General features: G+C 39.3%; 1 protein-coding gene across 2 annotated transcripts in view; it reads right to left on the bottom strand.

Moving 5' to 3' along the window:
- Nucleotides 1-509: 509 nt before the first annotated feature.
- The window catches only part of LOC128889207 (mannosyl-oligosaccharide 1,2-alpha-mannosidase IA), a 546,492-nt gene continuing 523,818 nt past the window's right edge, over nt 510-23,183 (bottom strand). For both annotated transcript variants that reach the window (XM_054146639.1, XM_054146640.1), the window contains 6 exons: nt 16,468-16,647; nt 13,842-14,055; nt 9,894-10,118; nt 9,052-9,257; nt 8,507-8,701; nt 510-6,894 (listed from right to left, as the gene is read on the bottom strand). In XM_054146639.1, the coding sequence (XP_054002614.1) occupies nt 6,772-6,894; nt 8,507-8,701; nt 9,052-9,257; nt 9,894-10,118; nt 13,842-14,055; nt 16,468-16,647 (1,143 nt within the window). In that variant the 3' untranslated portion in view covers nt 510-6,771. The remainder of the gene's footprint in view (nt 6,895-8,506; nt 8,702-9,051; nt 9,258-9,893; nt 10,119-13,841; nt 14,056-16,467; nt 16,648-23,183) is intronic.

The following is a 23,183-nucleotide window of genomic DNA, read 5'->3' as shown; positions in this document are numbered from 1 at the left end:
TCTGAGAAAATTTATATAAATAAATTGTGAAAATAATAAATTTTAAGTTTAAGGTAAAATACAGTGGAATGGAAACGGGAGGGAATTTATGGTTGAAGTGTTTATAAGAGTAACAAGAATTAGTAAGGAATTTGATGACTTTGAAGACAGGGTTCTGACCAGCTGAACTACAATCTCGAGCAATATCGGTGAGGATGTTCCTCGCGATGTTGGCAATACGTAAATAGTTAAAAGGATGTGAGCGGTCAGGACACGAGGTTCGTACTTCGTCGTGTACAGGACTTCGGTAGGATACGGAGTGGAAATTAACACTAGGCGAAATCAATTGAAATGGCACTATTTAGGAAATTTAAATAAAACAGTATTGGAAAATTGTTTTGGAGCGGAATGCAGCGGTTTAACAGCGTTTAATTTTGCTCTCTCTCTCTCTCTCTCTCTCTCTCTCTCTCTCTCTCTCTCTCTCTCTCTCTCGCAATCTCCCCTTCCGGTGTTAGAAATGATATTATTGGTACCCAAAACCCCGTTTAATGAAATCTTTCAAATAAAATACTCTAGTTAACAATAAATTATTAAATATCTATTCACAAATATATGTATACGCTAATTATCATTTTATTACTATCCACGTCGCCCCCATTCGAACTAATCTCAATGTCATCGCCATCACCATTGGTTATCGTCGTCGATGCTACTTTTGTTACACATACAACGGTCTAAGGTTCGTTGTTTACACGTGTAACTATTTCAACGGAAGAGAAAACGAATCGTTTGTTCGCTGATTTGTCCACGAAGAAAAAGAGGGTAACGATGGTGCTGGCCGTTCAATAACGAGCGAAGTTGTGTTTACATGTTAAAAGATACTAAACCGTTGACGTGACTCGCTGAGCTAACTAACTGACATCGACTTTTGCGTCGGTTTCGTTAAATTTGAGATATTTCAGACTTTCACGACTGGTTTCTTCCTAGTTGACACTAATCGAGGATATAGAGAGCTTTGAATAAGATACTTGAACATCTCGCCAGGATTGCACCTTCTTCAGAGTTCAAACGAAACTAATAAAAACATATTAGACTATCTTTGTAAAAATAATACTTTGCGGAAAGTGACACTCGACTGGGTCTTCAAAAGAGAACTTGATGACGGCATCTTGAATGCTTAGAAGGAGTGATATTGTTGCTTACTATTGTTCATCAACACTATCAGTTCGTTGATTAGCAATTAACGTAGGCTTCATCTTGATATGATAGTTTTACTATTAAATTAATTAAAAATTAAAAAAATGTTTCAACAAAACTTTAACAACATATTCAAGGCTCTAATCCTCCAAGTTGAAGAAGCTATAATCCTGCCAAAGCATCATTTTACACCCAAAATTCTCGATTAGTACCACTCATCGATGAAATTCGTGGAAGTGTTCTCTTCAGCAAATCATAATTTCCTACGCAGTTGCTAGCGGTGCACAATTTTTTCATTGGGACGAACGATTTTCTTTAATGAGAAGTTCTGCGATGAATAACTACACGGACGTAAATCTCACGATAAAGAATATCACGATATATATTTTCGCATTCGAATTGAAAAAAAATAGACAAACTTTGTCACGTTGGAAACAATTTGAAACACTATCCAGGCACCTGTTTCGGTTACTCGATAGTCGAATTCCCGAAGGACAACGCTTGATTGAGATTTAGAAGTCGAATGATTTTCAGGGAATCACTTCAGCGTGTCAATAACAGTGAACGCCTGCGAACGAACGACAGTTGCTACTATGTGGATGGATAAACAAAGCGCTTGGAAAAAAAAGAGAGAAGAAGAAGAAGATGGATTTTTCATCGAGATTCACGAATTTTTTCGCGTAACGAAGCTTCTGAGTTCCAAGTACTTCGTTTCCCCATCGAGTACAAAAGATTTACGCAAATACATATGTTTCTGTGTGTATGTTTATGCCTTGCTTCTGTTCCGAGATGAACGCTCGAAAGTGATGTTTTCGTTCGGAAATCGAGGAACGAAAGGCAAGAGGTGATGTATATTATGTATAATATATTAAGTAACTTTCTGGCCGTCTTAATCATCGACGAGTACGATGCTTACTGATTGTTTGGGAAATGGACGCGGGAAATACTCGTCTTCGACGTTCCCCGCCTCGCTTGCTGCGTGCCATTGCGAGAAACGATCGTCAAGTTCCAAATAAATCATTCACGGACGCTTATTATTCTTCGATATTATTTTCGATATCGCGTTTTAGGTCGTTGCACTGAACTTCGTCGAAAGGGACATCTACTTTCTAAATACGGGGACAGAAATATGGAGTTTGGCATTGAATTCACCGATTCGAGGAATTTGGAAAAATAGTTTTTTGTGATTCGAGTCCAGGAAAATTGATTTAATTTTTATTATGGAATAATTATAAGCTTTTCAAATTTTCTCTTGTTTACTATAGTTTCACGACTTTACTGAATGAATTATTAATTTATAAAACATTCGAGGAACAAAGCTTCCATAGAACAGGGATCAAATTCTATAGTTAAATTATTTTAATTGTTTAATGAAAATCACACATATTATTTGAAATTTCTTCTAAAATTCCTTAATTAAGACGCTTCAATTATTTATATTCGGTATTTGCTACTGAACGGAACAAATGGCGGAGAACTAAGAGCGCTCGTTTTGTCCCTTGATCTTCTTTGAACAAATCCTTTCTCGCAATGGAGCGCAGCCTCGCAAATATGCATCAGACTCAAACGAATCATGTCCGACGAATGCGCGTTTGTCGCTCAAATTTACAACGTCTCACACTCGCGACAGACACGCGGTCACACTTGCTCACACTTGTTCTCGCGCGCGTTCGTTGCAAAGCCTATACAATTACACCAGTATCGCTATAACTCTGCTCTCTACGCCTCCGTACCTCGTATAGAATATGACTTTCTTTTTTTCTTTTAAATCTTTATATACACGCTAGTTTATCGGCTGCTAATGTCGTTTACTAACTACGACGCGACTGGCTCGCGCTGTTTTCGCTTTCCCCCCCTCGTCGACACGAGTCACAGCTCGCCCCATTCGCTCAGCACACGCAAAACGGAAAATATTCGGCATGCACACTCGCACGGGAAACTTCTGATTAGAGGATGCGCGTTAACCCTTAGCAATCCGCGAAAATGTAACAGAGATGGTCGGAACTTTATTGAAAGGCCAAATGACGAATAAAAATTGTTGATAGATATGAATTCGCAGCATTTATTCGCTTGGACACGGATGCTGAGGACAGCTTCTATTTGTTCAACGAGAAATTAAATTAAATTTATAATTCAGACTGTAATAATAACGATTAGGTATTTTTTATTGTACTGGCGATAATTAAAGTATAAAGGGCCTACCCTCGCCTGCTACTTTAAAATTAATGGAAACACGAGTCTTTAAAAATATATCCTGTATAGTTTAGACAAAAAATATCAAAATGCACGCATCACGAAAAGAACTAAAACACTTCAAACCATCGTTTGTAAACACTGTCGTTCACGTGTCGTTCACTTATGATAACACCAACCTTACGAACGAAATAGGTGAATAAAATCAAGTTATAATTATATTTGAATTTTATAAAATTATAATTAAAGGTGAGAAGTTAAAGAACACCTTCTCAACTTATCCTCGGAGTGCAAAGGGTTAATTTCGTTACCATGGCGGACAGAGCGGGCCGCTCGACGGTCGAAAGCCTTTCTAGACCCGTGGTGCAGTCGAAACTGCTCGCATGAGTCGGTTTTTTGAGCTTAAACCGCGACCCACCCCCACTTTTACGTCACGCGCACTGTCGCCCCGCTCCAGTGGCAGGGGATACGCGCAGAGATGCATAGTCTATGCGCAGAGAAGAGAAATGGAGTGGTGGGGATAGTGAAACGTGGTGGGGAGCGCTCGCTGGTGACCTTGAACGGCCAGTTGAGTTTGGACTGCACGCAGGAAGGCCCTTCGAACGCGAGAATCGATGCAACGGTGATCGCGAATCGGCTTTCACGAAGGGCAAGTCTCTGCTCTATTTTCTCACGATGAACTGCGTTATTGCTATTATCCTTACACTCGATTCGTTACACACGCACCGGAATATCAAATTTAATTCGACAGCGAAGACTGACTCGAGCGATCGATACGATTTGGCGCAAGCTTGAGCAAGCCTTTGAGTGCACTTGATACCGATATTTATCAGGTCAGTTTACAAATGTCTGCGTATGTTTGTTTCAGGAAATTATAAAGATAGATGTACAGAAAGTAGCTATTTTATTGCAGTCTGGTTCATTGAAATCTTTCAGTTTATTTAAAAGAAATTGGTACGGTGTTTCAATATGATTAAAATTATGATTGTCTTGACTTTCGATTGAACGCTATCATGAATTATGTCGAATGCGAATAAGATTTTTGGGCGAAAGATATTTTTATCCATTGATGTTTTTATGACTATAATCGCAGATATTTATTTTAGATGAAAATACACCTCTCGCGTTGTTTCATGTACATAGACATATTAGGGAAAGGTGTTTAAAAATGTTTCTATCTAAATAGTCCACCCTGTACAATTGAGAGTTTGTATTAATAATTAATAAAAATAATAAATCTCATCGTTCCGCATGATCAAATATCGACAACAGAGAGTCACCCTTCACGATACATTAATTAATCTCAACAATTCTAAGCGAGTCGACGCTAATGAACAATTCCACGATTCTATTGGTTTACCTGGTCGCTAAATAGAAAAAAGTAACTCGTCGCGCTGAACACAGAGCGCGACGTATCGATCCGATCTGGCGATTTCTGCCACCGAGATCGTCGAGACGCAGTGTTGTTATTCAAAAGTAGAAAATGTTAGAAAAAGCCGCGGACAGGTCCGTCTCGGTTGAGTTCGAAAAGTGGCGGTGTCGACGGTTGACAATTTCGATCAGTCATCGGAGCAGTAACTCTAATGACCAATCTATATTTTTTTTTTTGAGGACTTTTTTTTTATCATTGTACGCCACAGAGTTGTTCATTAAGGAAGTGGTGTGAGCTCATATTATCTCTGTTTGGAAATATGTAAAATTTCTCCAGCCAGGAGAATATTAACAATATACTGTTATTTAATTTCTATATTTGATTCACTGTTAATTCATTCAAATACGTATGTTTTTTTTTATTATCATCACTGCGATCAAAATTCTTGAAATCATGATTCATGTTTTTCTATCAAGTCTAGAGGTGTAACATTCTTTTTCTCACTTTCTCCGCCAATTGGGTGATATGGCTCACAATTGCTTGAAAAACAACTTCACAGACAAATGCATCGCGTTCCTACTGCACTGCACTTTTCGTAAAAAACTCCATTTTACTTTTAATAGACTCACACAACTCCCATAACGAATGGTTCATACCTTAGCGCTCTCCGCAGAATATCTCTAGGACCGATTGTTGCTACCATTATTCACCATCGTCGTTACACGCGCGACAATTTGTCTCTCCGTTCCTTTCGAAGGGAGGTTCATCGTTATTTTTTTTTTTGTTCGAGCTCGAACGGAAGAAAGAAGAAAAAGAGAAACACGCCGTAATCACCGATAAATCTGACCAAACGTTCTAATTCCCTCCGAATGGGTTCTGTCCGGGTGGAACCGTTTCGTGTCGCAGGCGAAAAAAGAAATGGGCGAAAAGCACCCGCGCTTGGGGCGAAGAGTAAATGTTCACACTCTCCATTCAAGTCCATTCTCGCGTGTATTCGTACGTCCGGTTTCTCTATTTTATATATTCTCACGCATGCGCTCTTTTTTCGCTATTTACAAACGTACGCGTGTGTCGCTTACAAAGGAACATCGCGTCTGGACGCCAATTTTTACGGAAATTCGCACAAACGTTTATTTAAGCAATTTAATAATCGTGCTTTTATCTCATTGGCGATGCTTTTCGATTTCGAGTGTGAATCAGAAGGTTTTGTATCAGGCTTACATCACGCATTTATTTATTTCGTGCATTCTTATGGCAAATGTCTTCGAGTTGGTTATATCGCACCTCGAAGAGATTCACCATTCTTCTCAGATTATAGAATGTATACGAACATGTTCCAAATAAAAATTGTCCCGTTTCTGATGGCTTGGAAACCACTAGAAAATTTAATTTTTGTTCTTTCTGTGTTTACATCTTCTAGCTCACAAGAACAATAAACCCTTTTTTATCTGATACATAATTCGATATCATTTATAAATTAAGAATACAGCCAACGAAACGAATAGAAAGAGTGGCTCTGATGTAAAGGGTGGTTCCTCCCTTGAAATAAAAAAGTGTCACCAACGAATACACAGTGGTTTTCAGACAATATTAACAAACATTTGCGAGAAGTCCCATCGATATCTCTGTTCGCGATGTTCCCTTGCCGCATAACGTCCGTTACCCACGTCTCCTACTACCTCGTTTTACCTAAAATAATTATTTAACTGCGCCAACTGCGCGGCCTCGATCGTTCAACGCTTCTAGACGAGTCCTCGTGCTCTCGTTTCCGCTTCTCCCATCTGTCACGTGTTGCTGTTCCACTATTGTTCTTCTATGGTCCGTAGACGGTGTGTTTTCTGACTCTTCTCGACCTCGAGTGGCCACTCGTGTATCCTCCCACGTGCCCAATTCCTATTTCGTTTCTTTCCATTTGTTCGTTTATGCCAGACTATTTTTTTTTCTTTTTTTTTTGGTTGCTCCTGTTTCTGTTTCTCGAGTTCGATCTCCTTTCGCGCGTTGCTTTAACGAACCATGAGGCTTTGTAGAAATTATAAAGTTGGGGACGGCCGGTAGAGAGGGTTGCCTCTGATGGGGAGCACGTGGGCCTCGGAGTTGAACACCCAGTCGTCCAAGTTTATCAAGTCGTCGTCGCTGAACAGCAGGTAGAGGTACTGGAAACAGACCAAAGGATCGATTTCAGTCATTATTTGTTATTCATTAATAAGGTAATTCTCGTAGGAATAGCAGTGTCTTCAGAAATTTTTGTGTTGGAAAATACTCGTTTCGTTAGATAGGGGTTGTGCTTTCTATTTATTAATGATAGAACTTTAATTTTAATGGAAGAATTAGTTTGCTTCTTCTTTCTCAAGTTGTGTTGATCGCGGTAGTTTTAGTGTTAATAAATAAAAATTATAGACTAATGTCCGCATAATAAAATTTCAAAAGTATCTCTGAAGTTTTGCTAGAAGTAGAAATTAATGCTACACCCCTGTATTCGATGCAATTCTAATTAAAATTATATTAAAGTACCAACTCTACAGTAATAAAACACACTACACATTTAAAACAAAATACACACGTTTCGTTTTTCCATAATAATTTACTGTAGTACGCAATTAATTTCAACACCTAATATATCCAAGAAAACGAACACAATTTAGTCATAGACCGGATAATAATTCTTATTGTAAAAAAAAACTGAGATGAAATAATCGGGACTCGTTAAAATTAATATTCGCGCAAGTACATCGACTTTTCCTCGAGAGATAAGCACGCTAACAATGTGGCATCAGGCCGCAGCCATTTATCCTGGTTACTAGAGGGATGTAATTCCTGAGGATCTTAGAAGCGTTTAAAATATCTCGGCGATCTTGGAAAAGCGACGGTTTTAATGAGATTCCTGGAAGATCTCGTGGGATTCGGATAGCAATCAACTACGCGCTAATAAGAGAATTAACGTCCTAACACACTTGCCGTTATGGACGATAATGACCGTCCGCGTTCGCGTTCCATTTTGCGGCCGCCGACGTTCGCTCGATTGGTTTAATCGTTACCCATCGCGGAGCGTTACAAAAACCACGGTTTCTCCATAGGGAAGTTAACGAGGTTGCTTCGCATTCAGGTGGATGCGATCTTAAGCGTCGTTGACTTCGCGAAGCACGATAAAAATGTCGGTGACGTTTTGTTCGCTCGGTTGGTGGTCGAACGAAAATTCCCTAAAAGGGAATTCCGAGAGAAAAAGGTTGTCGTTGATGGATTGAGAATGTCTGTGAATGAACATGCTTTCCGTGTAAGTGGAAATTATAATCTTGCGTGCGAAATGTGTGGCAGATGTTCAGGGTAAATCCACTTGTATGTAGAATAAGTGCATGTGTACAGGACATATGCAAAATGTGCAGGTGTTTTGACACTGTTCCACAGTGAAATGCATAGTTACATGTATGGTCACCGTATAGTCGTCACTATAGTAATCACGTATGTAGTCGCATACAATGCCATGTAGTCACGTATAGTCATATATAAACACACAAAACATACATGTAATTATATGTAGTCACAGCCACATATAGTCATCATTAGAGGATCTTAAAACGTGTCCTCCCACAGCAAATGCACACATGGATCAGGAAATAAAAATGAAACAATAGTCACAGCATCTATTAGTTGTTGACACGAAGAATTTTAAGCAGTTACCATAAAGCAGGTGTTCCTGCTTTAACCATCGCGGGAAATTGAAAGTAAAATATATTGAGATGAATTAATAGCACGATCAGCGAACTGTACCTTGAGAGTCTCGGCGAAGAAGTAGCTTTGCTGAACGTCGTCCTGTGGGGGATCAATCACGTAAACGTTGTGGAGTCCGGTGAAGCCTCCTGGAACGCGACAGTATTTCTCCAACGCTTGGACCGCCTCCCAACCCCACTCGCGGTATTTCGGGTCCTTTGTCAGTCGCCACATCACGAAGTACGATTCAAACGTCTGAAAGGTAAGTATTTTACTCCACGTAAATTTGGCGAGTAACCCCTGACGCTTGCTCTCCGAGTGACGTGAGAAAAGTTCGGATTGAATAATTTAGCAAGTATTTCCGGGACGAGGAAACAACAGGTATAAATATCAAAACGTTTTCTAGTTTGGTTGATTCAGGACAATGTTTTTCAATGGTTATTTATACATTTACACATATTTCGTTCATGACTACGTTGAATTTCCTTCATCTTACATTTCGATTTGTTGCATTGCTTATTTTATACGTATTTACTGGTTATGTATAACGAACGTCTCGATTTTCATGTGAAATGTTTAATTTTTTAAACGGTGGAGACACTTACTTCCGGTCGGAGGATGTAGTATTTCTCGCCGTTCTTCAAGCTCTTCGCTTCGTTGCCCTCGATGAAGTGGAAAGCTTCAGGGCCCAGTTTGGTGAAACTTCGATCGTAGGATTCGTGGCATGTGTTAGTCAAACCGGCGGCTATAGACATGTATCTTTCAGACATTTCGTTTTCCATAGTTTTGGCGCCCAGTGCGAACATCCCGCCTGGAAAAAGAAAGACATTCCCGACGATTCAGAACCAATAAGAAGTTGAAACTCATTAGTGTCATTTATATATTAAATCACCCTTTAAGATTGCTTTTATATTTAACAAAAATCTGCAGAAATTTTATAGCGAAAATATAATAACTTTTCCAGAAAGATGGGAAAAGATTGTACTAAGGGGGTGATTACATTTTTCCATAAAACTCAAGGGTACGTTTCGCATATTAACTCGAGTAGCAGAATGTAATACTTGCTGGAGAATTGTCGACTTGAAATTTGAGTATATTATAGAAAAAATCTCTATTCATTACAACGATCTCAACTAGTCTGGAATATTTTAAATTTTCTCTACTTAAATGTGGATTTCTTACGTACGTAAGGAAACTGTAATAAAAAAAAAAATTAAAACAAAAACACTAACTTCAATTCCGATCCAGTTATTCCTCCCCATAAAGAAACAAATTATAAAGAAAATTTTCCTTCCCTTGATTCGAAGTATCTACTCGGATAACGCAGTTTGAAGTAATCTCGCTGGCAATAAAACACCGCGCAATAAAAGAGATTTCATACCAGCTGGAATACCAGCGAATGAGGACTGCTGCGTAGAAGAGTGAGTGGATTTCAGTTGAAACTCACCAGCGAAACACGCCAGATGACCCATTTTATGGTCCAGCCTGTCGTACTTCAGATCGGACACGTAGAGGAGTTTGCCAGGTGACGTCTGAATCATGTGTTGATCTATCGCCGCGATCGCTTCGTCGTACATCTGACGTGCCTCGACGTCCTCTTTGCCAGACTGAATCCAAGCTTTCAGCAGGTACTCGTAGAAGCTGTCGCCGAGTCCTCCCAGCGACATGTGATCTGTAATCGAAGAGGAAACAGTTTCTTTAACCGATTGCTGCGGCCCAATCGATCTCTTAACGTGGTATAGACGAAGCGGTATTATGGCTTAAAGTTAAAAGTGGAGTTTTATTTCAAGAAGATGCTAAACTTTAGTCTCCCATTAGGTACTATTAACAAAAAGAAATTTACATGCAAATTGCAGGATATAAGGGCCTCTATATTATGGCTTAAACGAAATTTTTGTTTATATTATTAATTTAAAAGATATGGTAGTGAAGTTTCGTTTTTTAAGTGGAACTATATGTTTTTGGGAGGATCATGCGATAGTGCTTTTCAAGACGAATTCATTGACCCTTAATGTATCTACCCAATTTTTATTAGCTTTCAAGATAGAATGCTTCGAAACTTACTGATTTTCAGTGGAAAAGTCTGAGTTTGAGTGACCGCGTAGGACCGTTTTTATGACTGGTCACTCAAACTCAGACTTTTCCACTGAAAATCAGTAAATTTCGAAGCATTCTATCTTGGAAACTAATAAAAATCGGGTAAATACATTAAGGGTCAATGAGTTCGTCTTGAAAAGCACTATCGCATGGCACGCCCCCCCCCCCCCCCAAAGAATATATCTTGATACCCTTCGTATCGAAAACGTTCACAACCCTACACCTCTAATTAGGATGCTAAATAGAATTTATTTTGCTTTCTCTCCCTCATAGATCAGTAATCGCACCATTTTCTAGCGTTGGACTTTATTTTACCTACGAGCATCGTGGAAAGAGGAGAAAGGAAAGTACTCGACGCTTTCCAGTAGAGAGAGAGAGAGGGAGTTGGAAAAGTCGCGAGAGTAAAACTGCTCGAGCTCTTTCCCCTTTGTCCTGCTGGCTCTCAGACGAGTTGTCGGAGTAGCCCTCTTCTGGGTACAAAAACCTCCGATAATCCGCGACGAATCACAACCCGGGCTGTCTTTCGCGTTTCCTGAAGAACCGCAGGGTCGCTCAGCTACCCCGAGTGGGCGATCATTTCGTTGCTCGTTGTCGTAACGAAGCATTCTTCGCCAGGACCGAATTAAGGTACGAGCTTTGGGAGATACAGCCCACGGGACTTCGCCAGCTGGAGAGCCTCCAGAGATTAAGTAAAAAGTTACTTCGTTTGCGAACGTTGACTCTAAGTTTAAGTACCCTTAATTGCATACTTTTTAATTAACACTGGCGTTCGCTGTTGACGTTGTAAGATTATAATTATGGTAAGATGTAAGCGGTATTCGCGTCAGAAATTTTGTTTATATTTGATAAAGGATAATAGAAATTTCACGATCTCTTTTCTTGGAACTAGAGAGGGTGGTTATATTTTTTCATAAAACTTGGTATGTTTCAAATATTAATATGCAGTCCAGATTTTCTGATTTTATGACAGGACGAATGTCGTTTAGGGCGAATGTCCTTATTTTTGCACATGGAGAAACACCAGTTTTTCTCGTAAACTACACTATTAGGATTTTTTGTTTAATTTTTTCCATACTAATTTTAGTCCAAGTTAAGCCCTCCAAAAGTAAATTACATTAGTACGAGAAGAGAAATAATTTAGATCTGAAAGGATCAACAACTGTTGATATCTCCAGGAGCTTTTTCTCTATCCTACATATACATATTTTGCTATCTCTCCGAAGCCTGATTAAATCCCAGTGTTCCAAATTTCCCCTAAAAGTTCATCCAGGTAAACAAAATTGTCCCTATATTTTTTTCACCGAAGAAAGCTCCGACGACCCCCCCCCCCCCCTAATTAGTTCGCCGAAGGATTCGCGGCGGAGTTCGTTCGCCCATGGAACCCGCAGCAGCTATAACTCGACGGACTTCAATGGAACCATAAATTTCAGAAGACTCGAGGCTGACGGTCGGCCGCGGTCCGCAAAGAAACGAAAACGGACGAGCGTGCGAGAAGGACGGATGGTTGGTGGGTTCCGAGGAGGATGATAAATATTCTGGAGGTGAGCGAGGGCGAGGGAGGGAGGTGGTGGGAAGGGATCGTCATACGCGCAACGGGAAAACACGGGAGGGGCACGAAGTCGGTGGAACAACGAGAGAAGAAGAGGATTTAGCACCCGAGGGGATGCTGGCCATGATAAATGCGTTATTCGGGATCGCGCAAAGAGATCTCGGCAATGGCGTCTCCGCGGCAGGCGACGGAAGCGCAAAAGGAAGCCGAGAAGAAGCGAAACGGGAGCAGCGCCGTTTCCTCTGACCCCGCCGTGGTCGCGTCGAAACTATTTCAGCGATATAATTGATGGCCGTCGGATTAAAAATCTATTTTACCCCGAAATTCTCCGGGCGCGAGAAGATTTATTAAACAAAATTACAGTAATAAAGCCACCAGCCGCATTTACATCGGACCTCTCTCCTCGCTCGTCTCTTTCGCCTCGCCAGGGTCGATGTTTCTCACTGATAATGAGCGCGTTAATTTTCTACCCCTCCTTTTCGTTTATTTGCATTTTTGACGGTCGCTCGCTGGATGAATGATCTTTCGTTGTTCTCATATTCGTTAAACGTCGTGGTATTAAGAAAAAGCGTGTAATTTGTGTACACGCCGGGATGGAATAGAAAAGAATGCAGGGGAAAGAGCGAGAAGAAATTTATGATATCATATTCAATTGATTGGGAGATGTTCTCAAACCGATACTCGAATTTAAATTGCAATGACAGCGACCAAGAGAAGAGAAAATATTTCTTTTAGGTCTCGTTGTTAAATATTACTGCTTCTATTAAAATTCTATTTTATACTGTTCAAAGAACGTCATACAATATCTATCCCATTTAGAAGACTCGACAGACTATCACTGAATAAGAATTTGTTCAAAATTGCTGACTTCACGCGAAGTGCAATCTTGTCAACAAGGAAGAAAAGTCAAAACAGGCCCAAAATGAAAAAAATTAAACAAAAACGTAAAATAGCAAGTGCAGTTATAAAAATGTACCCTGCAATTTTATGTAAAAATCTAGAATTATTCCCATGTATAATTTCCTCGCAAAAAATTCCCAAACACCTCATGGTTTTTCGACAGACAGGTTTTTATCGAGCTCAGTCGAAATGTATGGAGCCGTGTCAGCTGTATCAGACGCGAGAGAATAATTAGTTTCGGTTGTTACAATTTTTTTTAAAAAGGCAAACTGATCGGCTGTAATTGAAATTGGCATGGTCAGTTTGAAGAAAGCAAATCGATTCGCGCGGCCCCCTTTGAAATTGATCGTCGTCGTTGTGTTCGTTACTTTTTCGTACGTGTGGCCGGGAATATTGAAATCGAGACGTGTGAACTGGAAGGAACAGAAATTGAAATGCGAGTGGTACTTGGTAAGAGGTTCGCGAAACGAAACGAGAAGCTTCGGAATGAGGTTGAGGCACGCGAGAATCAAAGAGAGTCAAACTCGTTTAAAAGGATGCGTGAAAATTGAATCTCCCAACGGAGGAGCTCAAACTACTTCGAATCACAAGTTTTGGAGTCCTGGAAGCGCGCGAAGTGCGGAGACAATTGTATTATAAACAAGCGTTTTCCTTTGAAATCAATTTCCATTGCAAGTTCATCTCTTGTGTGCTACTTGAACTATATACTTGCACCAAGTATGATTGACACGATTCCTACTTTTCTCAAGCATTTGTTTTTAAACGGAATGACATAGATGGTGGTCTTACTTGTTATTGTGAAATACTCATCGGGATAATAAATTATTTTTTAATGTTTCAGTTACTCACGTTGTCCCCATTTTCCAGTCCTAGGATGAATATAATTCGGATAGAGTCCTTTCGGTTTCTCTAGGTTCTTCAACACTTTCCTGACGTTCTCGACCCTGCTCTTGAAGACAGGATTGCCAGTAATGTCGCTGAGGTAGGTGAATTCTAAATGCATCGTGCCAATTTCGGATAGTATGCTGCACCCGCTGCTCGCCCATCCATAATTCTTACTAACCTGGAAAATTCGAGGGAAATTTCGTTTCGATTAATCGACGAGGAAGTTTCCATTGAGGCGCGATCGAATCGAACGGGAACCAATTAAATGAAATAACAAAGACGGTGTTTACATTATGGCCGATTTTCTCCTTGCGAAACGAACTCACTCTGACCACTGTTTGCAAGACAAATATTAACCGTTGTCGTGAAATTACAACGTTACAGTATAGATAATAACGACTATTCTCGGTCCCTGAGAGAGAAATTAAATTGAATTTTACCGGGACTCGTGGAAAGCGAGCTTGGAATTGTAGAAAGGGACGGAGACTTTGCGGTCTCGAATGCCAACATTAATTTATTTCAAACGTTTCGAATCGTAGATTTCAGTTATTTTCACTGTTTATCAATGTTTTAGATATATTTAATTTTTCTTTCCAATATTAGATAGTAGTATCTAAAAGAAAATTGGGTGAAAGCTTCTTTTTATATAGAATTCATGATTTCAATGCGATCTTTTGATTACAAATTTCCTGATGAAATTTATGTAAACTAGGATTGATTATAATTAATTGAATGATCACCTCCATTCGCGACAAAGAAATATAAGTTTAAGACATCTCCGAAGACGCTTTTCTGTAAGTATAAAATGTAATACAGAAAGATTTCTAGCGATTTCAGCTCGAATAAATCGCCGCGAGGTACGTTGATACGAAAGACAGCAAATTTAATCTCGGCGTTTATTTAATGTACCGTGGAAGTGTAAACTCGTCCGGCGCGGTTCCCGAACGCGAGAAGTAAAACGTTTTCCAGCTGGATTTTCCATTCGTTCGGTTCGAGTCTTCGAGCGGAGCTCGCAGTTTTCGCAACGTTACAGCTAGGGAAGACGAAAAGAGCTGTCGAAGCAGACACAGTAGTCGCGTCGCTCGACTGGGAAACGAAACGCGCGAACGGCGAAACAAAGCGTGGAAAGAGTGAAATCAAACGAAAAGGGCGACAGGGAAAAAAAGTTCGCTTGAAGTCGAGGACTCGCGAAATGGTGGGCAAAAATCACTGGAAAGAAGAGTATCACGGAAACGATGAACAATGGTGAAGACAATCATGGGAAGTGCGAATGGGGAGACGAGAAAACGCGAATGTGGGACGACAGAGGAATGGAAAAACATAAGAATGGATAGAGAGAGTGGAGAACAAACGGTGGAAGCTGAAAATGTATCGAAAAGTTGAAGGTAAATGTTTGTAATCGAACATTTTCTCGTCTTTACACGTTGATACATAATCGTTTTTTTTTTTTTTTTATTAGTTTTCTATATTAACAAAAGGGTTATATCAATTCATATACATATTTACAATGAGAAATTCATTTGGTAATATCAAAACTATTATTTAATTTAGTCAAACTTCATCAACAGATATAGAGGGTACGAATATTTATGGGATTGATTGTATCTACTAATATTGACGTCTGTGAATTCTTTCAGCGGTTTTATCGAAAGTGACCCAAGTTCCGCGTGTTTCCCCATCGCATATCTTGTCAGGAGGAATACAATTAAAGGGAAAGACGAACGGGAGAGAAGAGACAGTGGAGGAGGATGTAAAACAGGCTAAGTGACCTGGGAACCGCCTTTCGCGGCCTCATTATTCGTCTAATTAAGAATTTGCATATTAATCGCGGCCCGTCGCTTTGGCGAGCGTGACTTGACGGGATCGTTTCAATTAAACTAAGCGTATACAACGTTGTTCCCGTCTTACGAACGTGCGCGAAAAAACCATCGCGGTTACCGCCTTCCCTGTAGAATCTTTCCGACTTTGTTTTCGCCGCTGCGGGGCAACGTGCGTTACCAGCAAAAAGAAAAATTAATTTACCCTGCTATGTACAAAAACTGGTCTTCCCGTTATCCTCCACGATTTCGAACACGAACCTGTGATTCGGATCTTCTCGTGATTTTTAACATTTCTGACGGACGCACATTATTTCATGCCAGAGTGAAATCAAATTTCACAAGGTTTTACAGAAAAATGTTTATATTTTTTGCGAACCACGTACGCTGACTTTTATCGATTTAAAAGGACAAGTACGTATCAAAATTCATTTTTGTTCAAGCCTTCTAATTAATTTTAGTAACTCCATTTATAGCTAGAAGCTTTACTTCGGTAATAGAAATCTGATAAAAAATCTCTGTAAATTTAGCGTTAAATTTATGGAACCTGAAGCGAATCAGTTCGCAAAGAAATCACTTTCCAAGAGTTTTACATAAATTCACGAGAAATTTCCCTTGGAATATTAAGTCGAAATCGCGAGGCTCCGGGCTAGGTCGTAAATGTTTTGCGTCCCGTAAATTTTGGATCGCAATCGCATCAGAAATAATTAACATTAAAACATACTGGCGTTGGCGTGGAGGCCCGACGTGAAACCACGAAATCCCAGACTTACCCCGGTATGGAGATTGATGAGGGAATGAGGAATTCCGGTTTCCGTCTGGAAAGCGGGCAACATCCGTTCGCCAAGCTGAGCCGCCTTATCCCGGAACATCACGTCCCCGGTGAGGGCGTAACAGGCCAGCAGGCTTCCCATGAAACGAATGTTTGTCTCGAACAGAGATATCTCGGAGTTCTGAAAAAAGAGAAGAAAACACCTTTGGTTAATACACACGTTCAGTTTCGCCAATAGGTGGTCAGGCTAAACGACCTGGCGAAATTCCAATGACGGAAACATTATTGTAAGGAACGCAATTATAATTTATATCGTCTGGTTTCACAGGTGAACAGGTGAATTAATACTATTTCAATGGGGGTTCGACAACTTGGAATTGTTTGAAATTTTGTATTGGATTAGTGTGTACGGTTCAATGTTCAACGCGATATTCAATGTTCAATGTTTAATATTTAGTAGTTAATTCAGTGTTCAATCATATTTAATTATTCAATGATCATTATTTATAGTTTACTGTTAAGATATGAAATGTTCAATGTTTAGTAGTAAGTATATTGGTACTTTTAATTATTTGATGAAGATAGTACTTTATTCTAGGTAATCATTACTCAGTATTTACTATTCTATTCATGTAAATAACACCACAAGGGTATTCACAGTATTTTTGCAACAATATGTCGGCTTCGTAGAATCCATATACCTAATGAAATACTACCGAAAAGCATTAGAAAAAAACGGAAGGGCTGAATTGCACTGCACACCTGAGTCCTGGGCGGGTTTCATGCGCGATACAGCATGGATTTGCCAAGTCAGTTACCGTGATCGTCTTTTTTTCTACGTTCATGTGCTTTTGCCTTGTTTGTCGCACTAACTCACGTTGCTTACGTTCCATTCGTCCATTTCCCACAAAAAAATATATATATATCCGTGTACGATATCGGCCAAACAGTCTTTTCGTTCAGCTTTTCATTTTGGTATTCGCGTTTGATGTTTAAAAGTGCACATGTTCTATCTCTGTTTCATTTTACGATTAATTATTATAATTCCGCTGAAACTTATAGAATAAATAATTTCTTAATTAGGAACGATAATTTCGCAGTTTCAAACAAGTAACTATTTTACGTTTCCACCCTTTATATTAGTCTTTCTCGGAACCTATGAATATTATAATTATAATTACTAAATTGATACATCAAAGAAATTCCTTTTCCAGTTCCAGAATACTAATAAATCATACTTGGAAGTTCTAGTATTCCTTGGAACTTTTTCCTACGATCATAATTCCCCGTCAGATGAAATAGACGTTGCCTCTTATTACTTCCGCCGCAGTTGTTATTTTTAGTTAGCAACAATTTATGAAGCATACCGTCACGTTGATGAGAAACTCTACAAAGGGGATTACGTGCGTGAGATCTTCGAATCTCGTTGAGTTCTCGCACGCCTTTGCGGCATCGTGCCTTCGTTAATAGCGTACTTAACGCTGAAGTATTAAGTTTAATTACACCGAGTACTCGATAATTTGTCTTCTGCAATTCCTTTGCCAGGGGAGCAACTTGCGATTAGTTTCCCCAGACGTCTCAGTATTCTTTTTTTGCAACGTTTCAGCAAAGGATGGGTAAAACGGTTAGTCAAATAAAAACAGACCTGGAGGTATAAAGATTAGTGGGGCAAGAGAAATTAAATGCAGTAGACATCGATTGTGTCATTAAACAAATTTATTTTCTATGCGAACCAATACAGGACTTCTATTGCTTTTGTTAACTAACAGGAGAGTAAACAAACATTCTTTTTGGATTGAATATCTTCCAGTTTGTTCTATTTAATTAAAATGTGTTTATATAAAGAACGCTCTCATTTCAGAGCAGTGAAACCTTGGAAAATAGCCGAGTTAATTTAACCCGAATTTAGGGCAAATGCAATTAAATCGATGAACTAGAAGCTTTATATTGGCACATTAATTCACCCTTCTCTCTGGAGATCAGCTGTATCTTGGCAATTTTTAAATATAGCTTAACAACAAAATTAATATATCGAGTTCAATACTTGCCCTCTAAAATCAAGCTTTATTTAAACCTTAAAGAAAATATTCTTGAATTTAAACCACGACAACTTTCTCAATTTCTCGAGTAAATGTGAATAAGTTGTGTTTTAAACATCAAAGCAGATAAATTTCCTAAACAGAACCAATAAGTGGCTCGTTACGACTACGACAAATGTTGCTGATATTAAGAAAACGTCACGGTTGTGCGTCCGAAGTTTCCGTTTACGCAAAAAGAGCACGTGACGATCAATCCGGGCGGAACGAGGTTTCGTCGGGCGATGGTTGCGTGGACAAACGAACTGGCAGCCGCGCCGCGAGTTTCCGGCTGCATTTCCCCGAGGGTGTAATGAAGAAACCGGCGTGCCATGATGGAGTTTACAAGATGGGAAACATGCACGCTTTTTCCACGGTTTTGCCGCCGCGTTACGCCGAGCACGTTTCGCAGCACGTTCCGCGGAAAAACCGAAAGCCCAGAGATGCATCTCAATTTGCAGCATGCCCGAGTATTTACTTCGAGAGGAATTTTAAGGGTCGTCGATGCGGAAAATGTTTAGTTGGACGTTACGTCTTCCATCTATTTTTTTTTTTTTCTGGAATCTGCTTGCTGCTTCAATTTTCTCTTGGAGTACTCTTGTCATTTGTACCGTTCATTCGTCGCTACCAGAGATTTAACGAGTTGAGTCGAAGCTAGTACTTAATTTTGCAATTTTGCCAAATTCATGAATTCCTATGCAGATTTATTTTCTTTAACATCCCATCGTCAGAATTAGTTTATTTAATATTTTCGTGAAAATTCCTGTCACCCATATATATATAGGTGACGTAGCGATCAACGTGTTAAAAGTGAAAACCCCTGATGCCCCATGCCACCACTGTAAACTCAAAAAGGCATTTCCCTTGATTCGATTCGATACGTAAAGTTGTCACTCCAATTACTTTTTATGCTCACTTAATTACAATGCGAAACATTTACGCGCTTCCTCATCAATGATAGTTGGCACGTAGTTGTGAAACAATCCACTTTTGATCACAATACGTAAGTTTGCGCGTTTATTCGTTTAGTCTGTGTACATAGTCGCGTCACGAGGCACCGTTTCGCTGAGAAATACGTATCGCCCAGAATTGCAACCCCGTGAGCGAGTAACACCACTCTTGGGACGCGATAAACTCGCTGAGATTTAAAGTTCGCGGTAACTTGTATCCCCGACTTTGTACCAGAAGCTCGAGACGTCTGGAAGGTGGTGAAAATATGGCGATTAAGTTTCCAGAATTTCTAACGAGCTAAGATTATTATTAGTTTATAAAGTTATTAGGAACGACGGTGTCTGTGTTTACCTGGCACTGATTCCTCCATGGTTTGAACTTGATATTCCAGGCACAAAATATACCAGGTAATTTTTGTACGATGGGAAGGAAAAGCGCAAAACATGTAGAAAGAAGCCAATTTATTTATTAAAATAGGTAGTCAATGACAACCATCTTCCAATAGGAAACAAATTTATATATTCCATTTTTTTTATAAGAAATTGTTATATTTGATTTAGAAGAAGTGATCCTCCATTGCCTCTCTGTCTCGGTTGATTCGACAAATATTTATCTAGGGTCAAAAATTGCTGTTTATATTAATAGACTAGAATTTCAATGGATTAGAATTTAAATATTGCTGGAAGCGTAATACTTTTTAGTTCTGGATACTTGAATAAACTATGCGATAGGACCAGTAATACGAGATAGCGCGTGTACCATTAAATATGCGTAATAAATCAAGGATCGTTCTCTATAAGCGAACGACACGTCCTTGCGTGAAGTCGCTTTTAACATTTCTGCTACAGGCTGCAATTAGCAGAGCATAGGTGCTAATTATCAAGGACACGAAGATTACAGCGGCAACAGACGAGAGGATAATAATGCGTTGCACTTACAACAGGTAGATACCTGTTATCTTCCCTTTTGAAGAGCAAAACGCGACTAATTGACATTTATGACTTCCATGAGCCGATGAAAGCTCTGAAAGCCGTTTATCGAGGCGAACAAGCGCCGATTCTAATTCGTATTCGACTATTATACTTACTGTTGCCTCAGAATCTCTTTCCATATTCAGTGAATATTATTCACATTATACGTTATATAATCAAAACTTACAAATTCGAATATATAGAACAGTATAATAAATATTTTATCCAGTAACGACCACGGTAAGACACAACGATCTTAATAAAAAATAATAATTACAAGGTTACATACAAAACGAAATAAAATCGGTCACAATTCACGAAAATGGTCGTGACATAGAAGCACGTACGTTCGTAAGCACGAATTCGCGAAAAATTGAAGTTCAATATCTTCTCCCTCGCATTTTGCACTTCACTCCAACGTATCAAGTCCGTTTTTTTATTCTGCAAGTCGAATGTTTAATAGCGAGTTCAGTTTCGTAGGCATGAGATCCACTGCATTTCTCATGTATCGATGCAGTTTCGGGGCGTCAGAAGTGGCGCGATGGAACGAAATGTGCGTACGGCGGTCGTAAATAGTTCGGTGCAATTTGCTGCATCTCCGCAGTCGTGGACCCCGACGGGAAAATTGCAAAATACGGCTCCACCTGTCGTAATCGCCGCAGTTTATCCTAATACGCGGGATGCTGTAGACAGAGGTACGATGCACGAAGGAGAAAGACGTAATCGGTTCGGTAACAGGTACTGGGGAATGATTTCAGCGATCGAAACATTCAATTCTGTGATATACGTGCCTCCGAACGTAATCGATACGGCCCTAACGATACTCTCGTTACTCGATGCGAACGGTATAATTTATACGTGTTGCACGCCGTGTAACGAAGTTGTAGATAGTATTAATGGGGGAGTTTTTTGGACGTTCAAGGAACTCGTTTGTTGGATGTATATAATTTTGTGTTGAATTGATTATTGTTCTTCAGTTTGTCACTAAAAAGAGCAAGAAGACTAGGCTCTGGAGATCGTTGCCATTTTGAGTTTAGCTTTTATTGCGTTTCTTTGTCGGAGACTTTGTATCATTGGTGCACACATCTGTAAATCTTTTGAATGCAGTACCAAGAGATTTTATGTGAGGTTTTTTTCGACATCAGAGATCATATGAAGAGAATTTAATGGTAAAATTATTTGGATAACATTATTGGAGAGACTTGAAAATTATTAATCGTTGAAAATTATCTGTAGCGTACGTAAATGTGACAAACATACGTTGAAATTATGCAGAACAGATACGCTCACTCGAGATTAAATATTGATATTATTACATTAATTTCTGAAGCATATTCTACATTTATTATGTATTTATTTTCTACAGGCGTAACCAACTAATTATAATTTAATTGTATAATATAGATTGCAATTTACGTTGAAGAGATAACTTATCAGAATTGTTTATTTATTATTTAGATGAAAATAGTGCCTATTGCTCTTTAAACTAAACAAGATTGTAGTAGTACGCCAGAGATTGGGAGAAAAGCGATAAAGAAATGATAGATAAACGGCTAGTCAGACGATCGTTCACGGTGTAACCATGGAGTAACTGCCACGACAAAGAAGCCTTGAGTTAAATGCAAGAGAACAAGAGGATAAGCCAGGTTACTGGTCGACTGGCGGAGGCAAGGTGCTTGGTTGGTAAGTATTTATAAATTGATCGGGAGAGGAAAAGAGTAGAAAAAGAGAAAAAACCATGAGGCAGGGGTACGTGGAGGTTCGTGTATTACTGGGCGGATACCTGGTTTATGAGGTCGTTAAGTTAAAGGAACTCGACGTCTGTTGGATGTTGCTGCACGTCGGCGTTGCTACACTTCCTTGCTTGGCAGGTGTGCTGGATTAACTCGTTTACTTAGGACCTAATAACGCGGCCTTCTTATGAAGTCTTGTAACTTTGTTAAAAGTTCCACAGCACACCTTGGCGGTCTTCAACCCGATTCGAAAGTGAATCGTCTCACGGAATGAATTGTAATTTCATTGTTTCAATGTTAATTGCGATGCTGCAAAAGATTAGGTCACATAAATAATAATAACTGACACCTATCACGAAAATGCAATTCATAGACGAAAAGATAAATTTCAATGAATCACTCGAAGACATTCTTTACGGGAGATTTATTCCTACAGACATGATCTGAAAGGAATTGAAAATCCTGACTCGGTAGATGTATTATAATTTTATCGATTATTTCGTTCAATCGTGTTCTGTCTCGCGTGTTCCCTTCTCGGCAGTTGCTGCTGGCTTGCAGGAAACATTGAGCAATACAGTCGCAGGGAACTTTTAATTAAAGTGTCACGGTCCCCGCTAACTCGATAACAATCGAGATTTCTGTTGAATCGATCCCGTGAAAGCGATACTTTAATAACTTGTTTCGAAACCTGTCTACAACGGAACTTGTATTTAAGAATGAATTTTTAGAATGCAATTCTATTTTAATTCACTTGTATTATTTTGTTCAAAACGTACCAACAGAATTAGAAACGAAGAAGCTTCTTATTGGCCTTCTGAAAAAAATATAAAGGAAGTTCGATATTTCTCTTCAATGTTTTAGTTCTTGTTGAGAGTTTTCTTTTTCAGAAGAAAATAAATTGACTCAAGTTAAAGAAATCAAGTAAATGAAGAGAATGAATTAAAAGTTGAACACAATTCACGTCCATATTTAATAAATTCTCTTCGT

Source organism: Hylaeus anthracinus, unplaced genomic scaffold, assembly GCF_026225885.1.
Source record: "Hylaeus anthracinus isolate JK02 unplaced genomic scaffold, UHH_iyHylAnth1.0_haploid 11997, whole genome shotgun sequence".
In the NCBI taxonomy this organism is placed as follows: domain Eukaryota; kingdom Metazoa; phylum Arthropoda; class Insecta; order Hymenoptera; family Colletidae; genus Hylaeus; species Hylaeus anthracinus.
The sequence above is the reverse complement of the archived record's forward strand: the minus strand, read 5'-3'. Positions and strand labels throughout refer to the sequence as shown.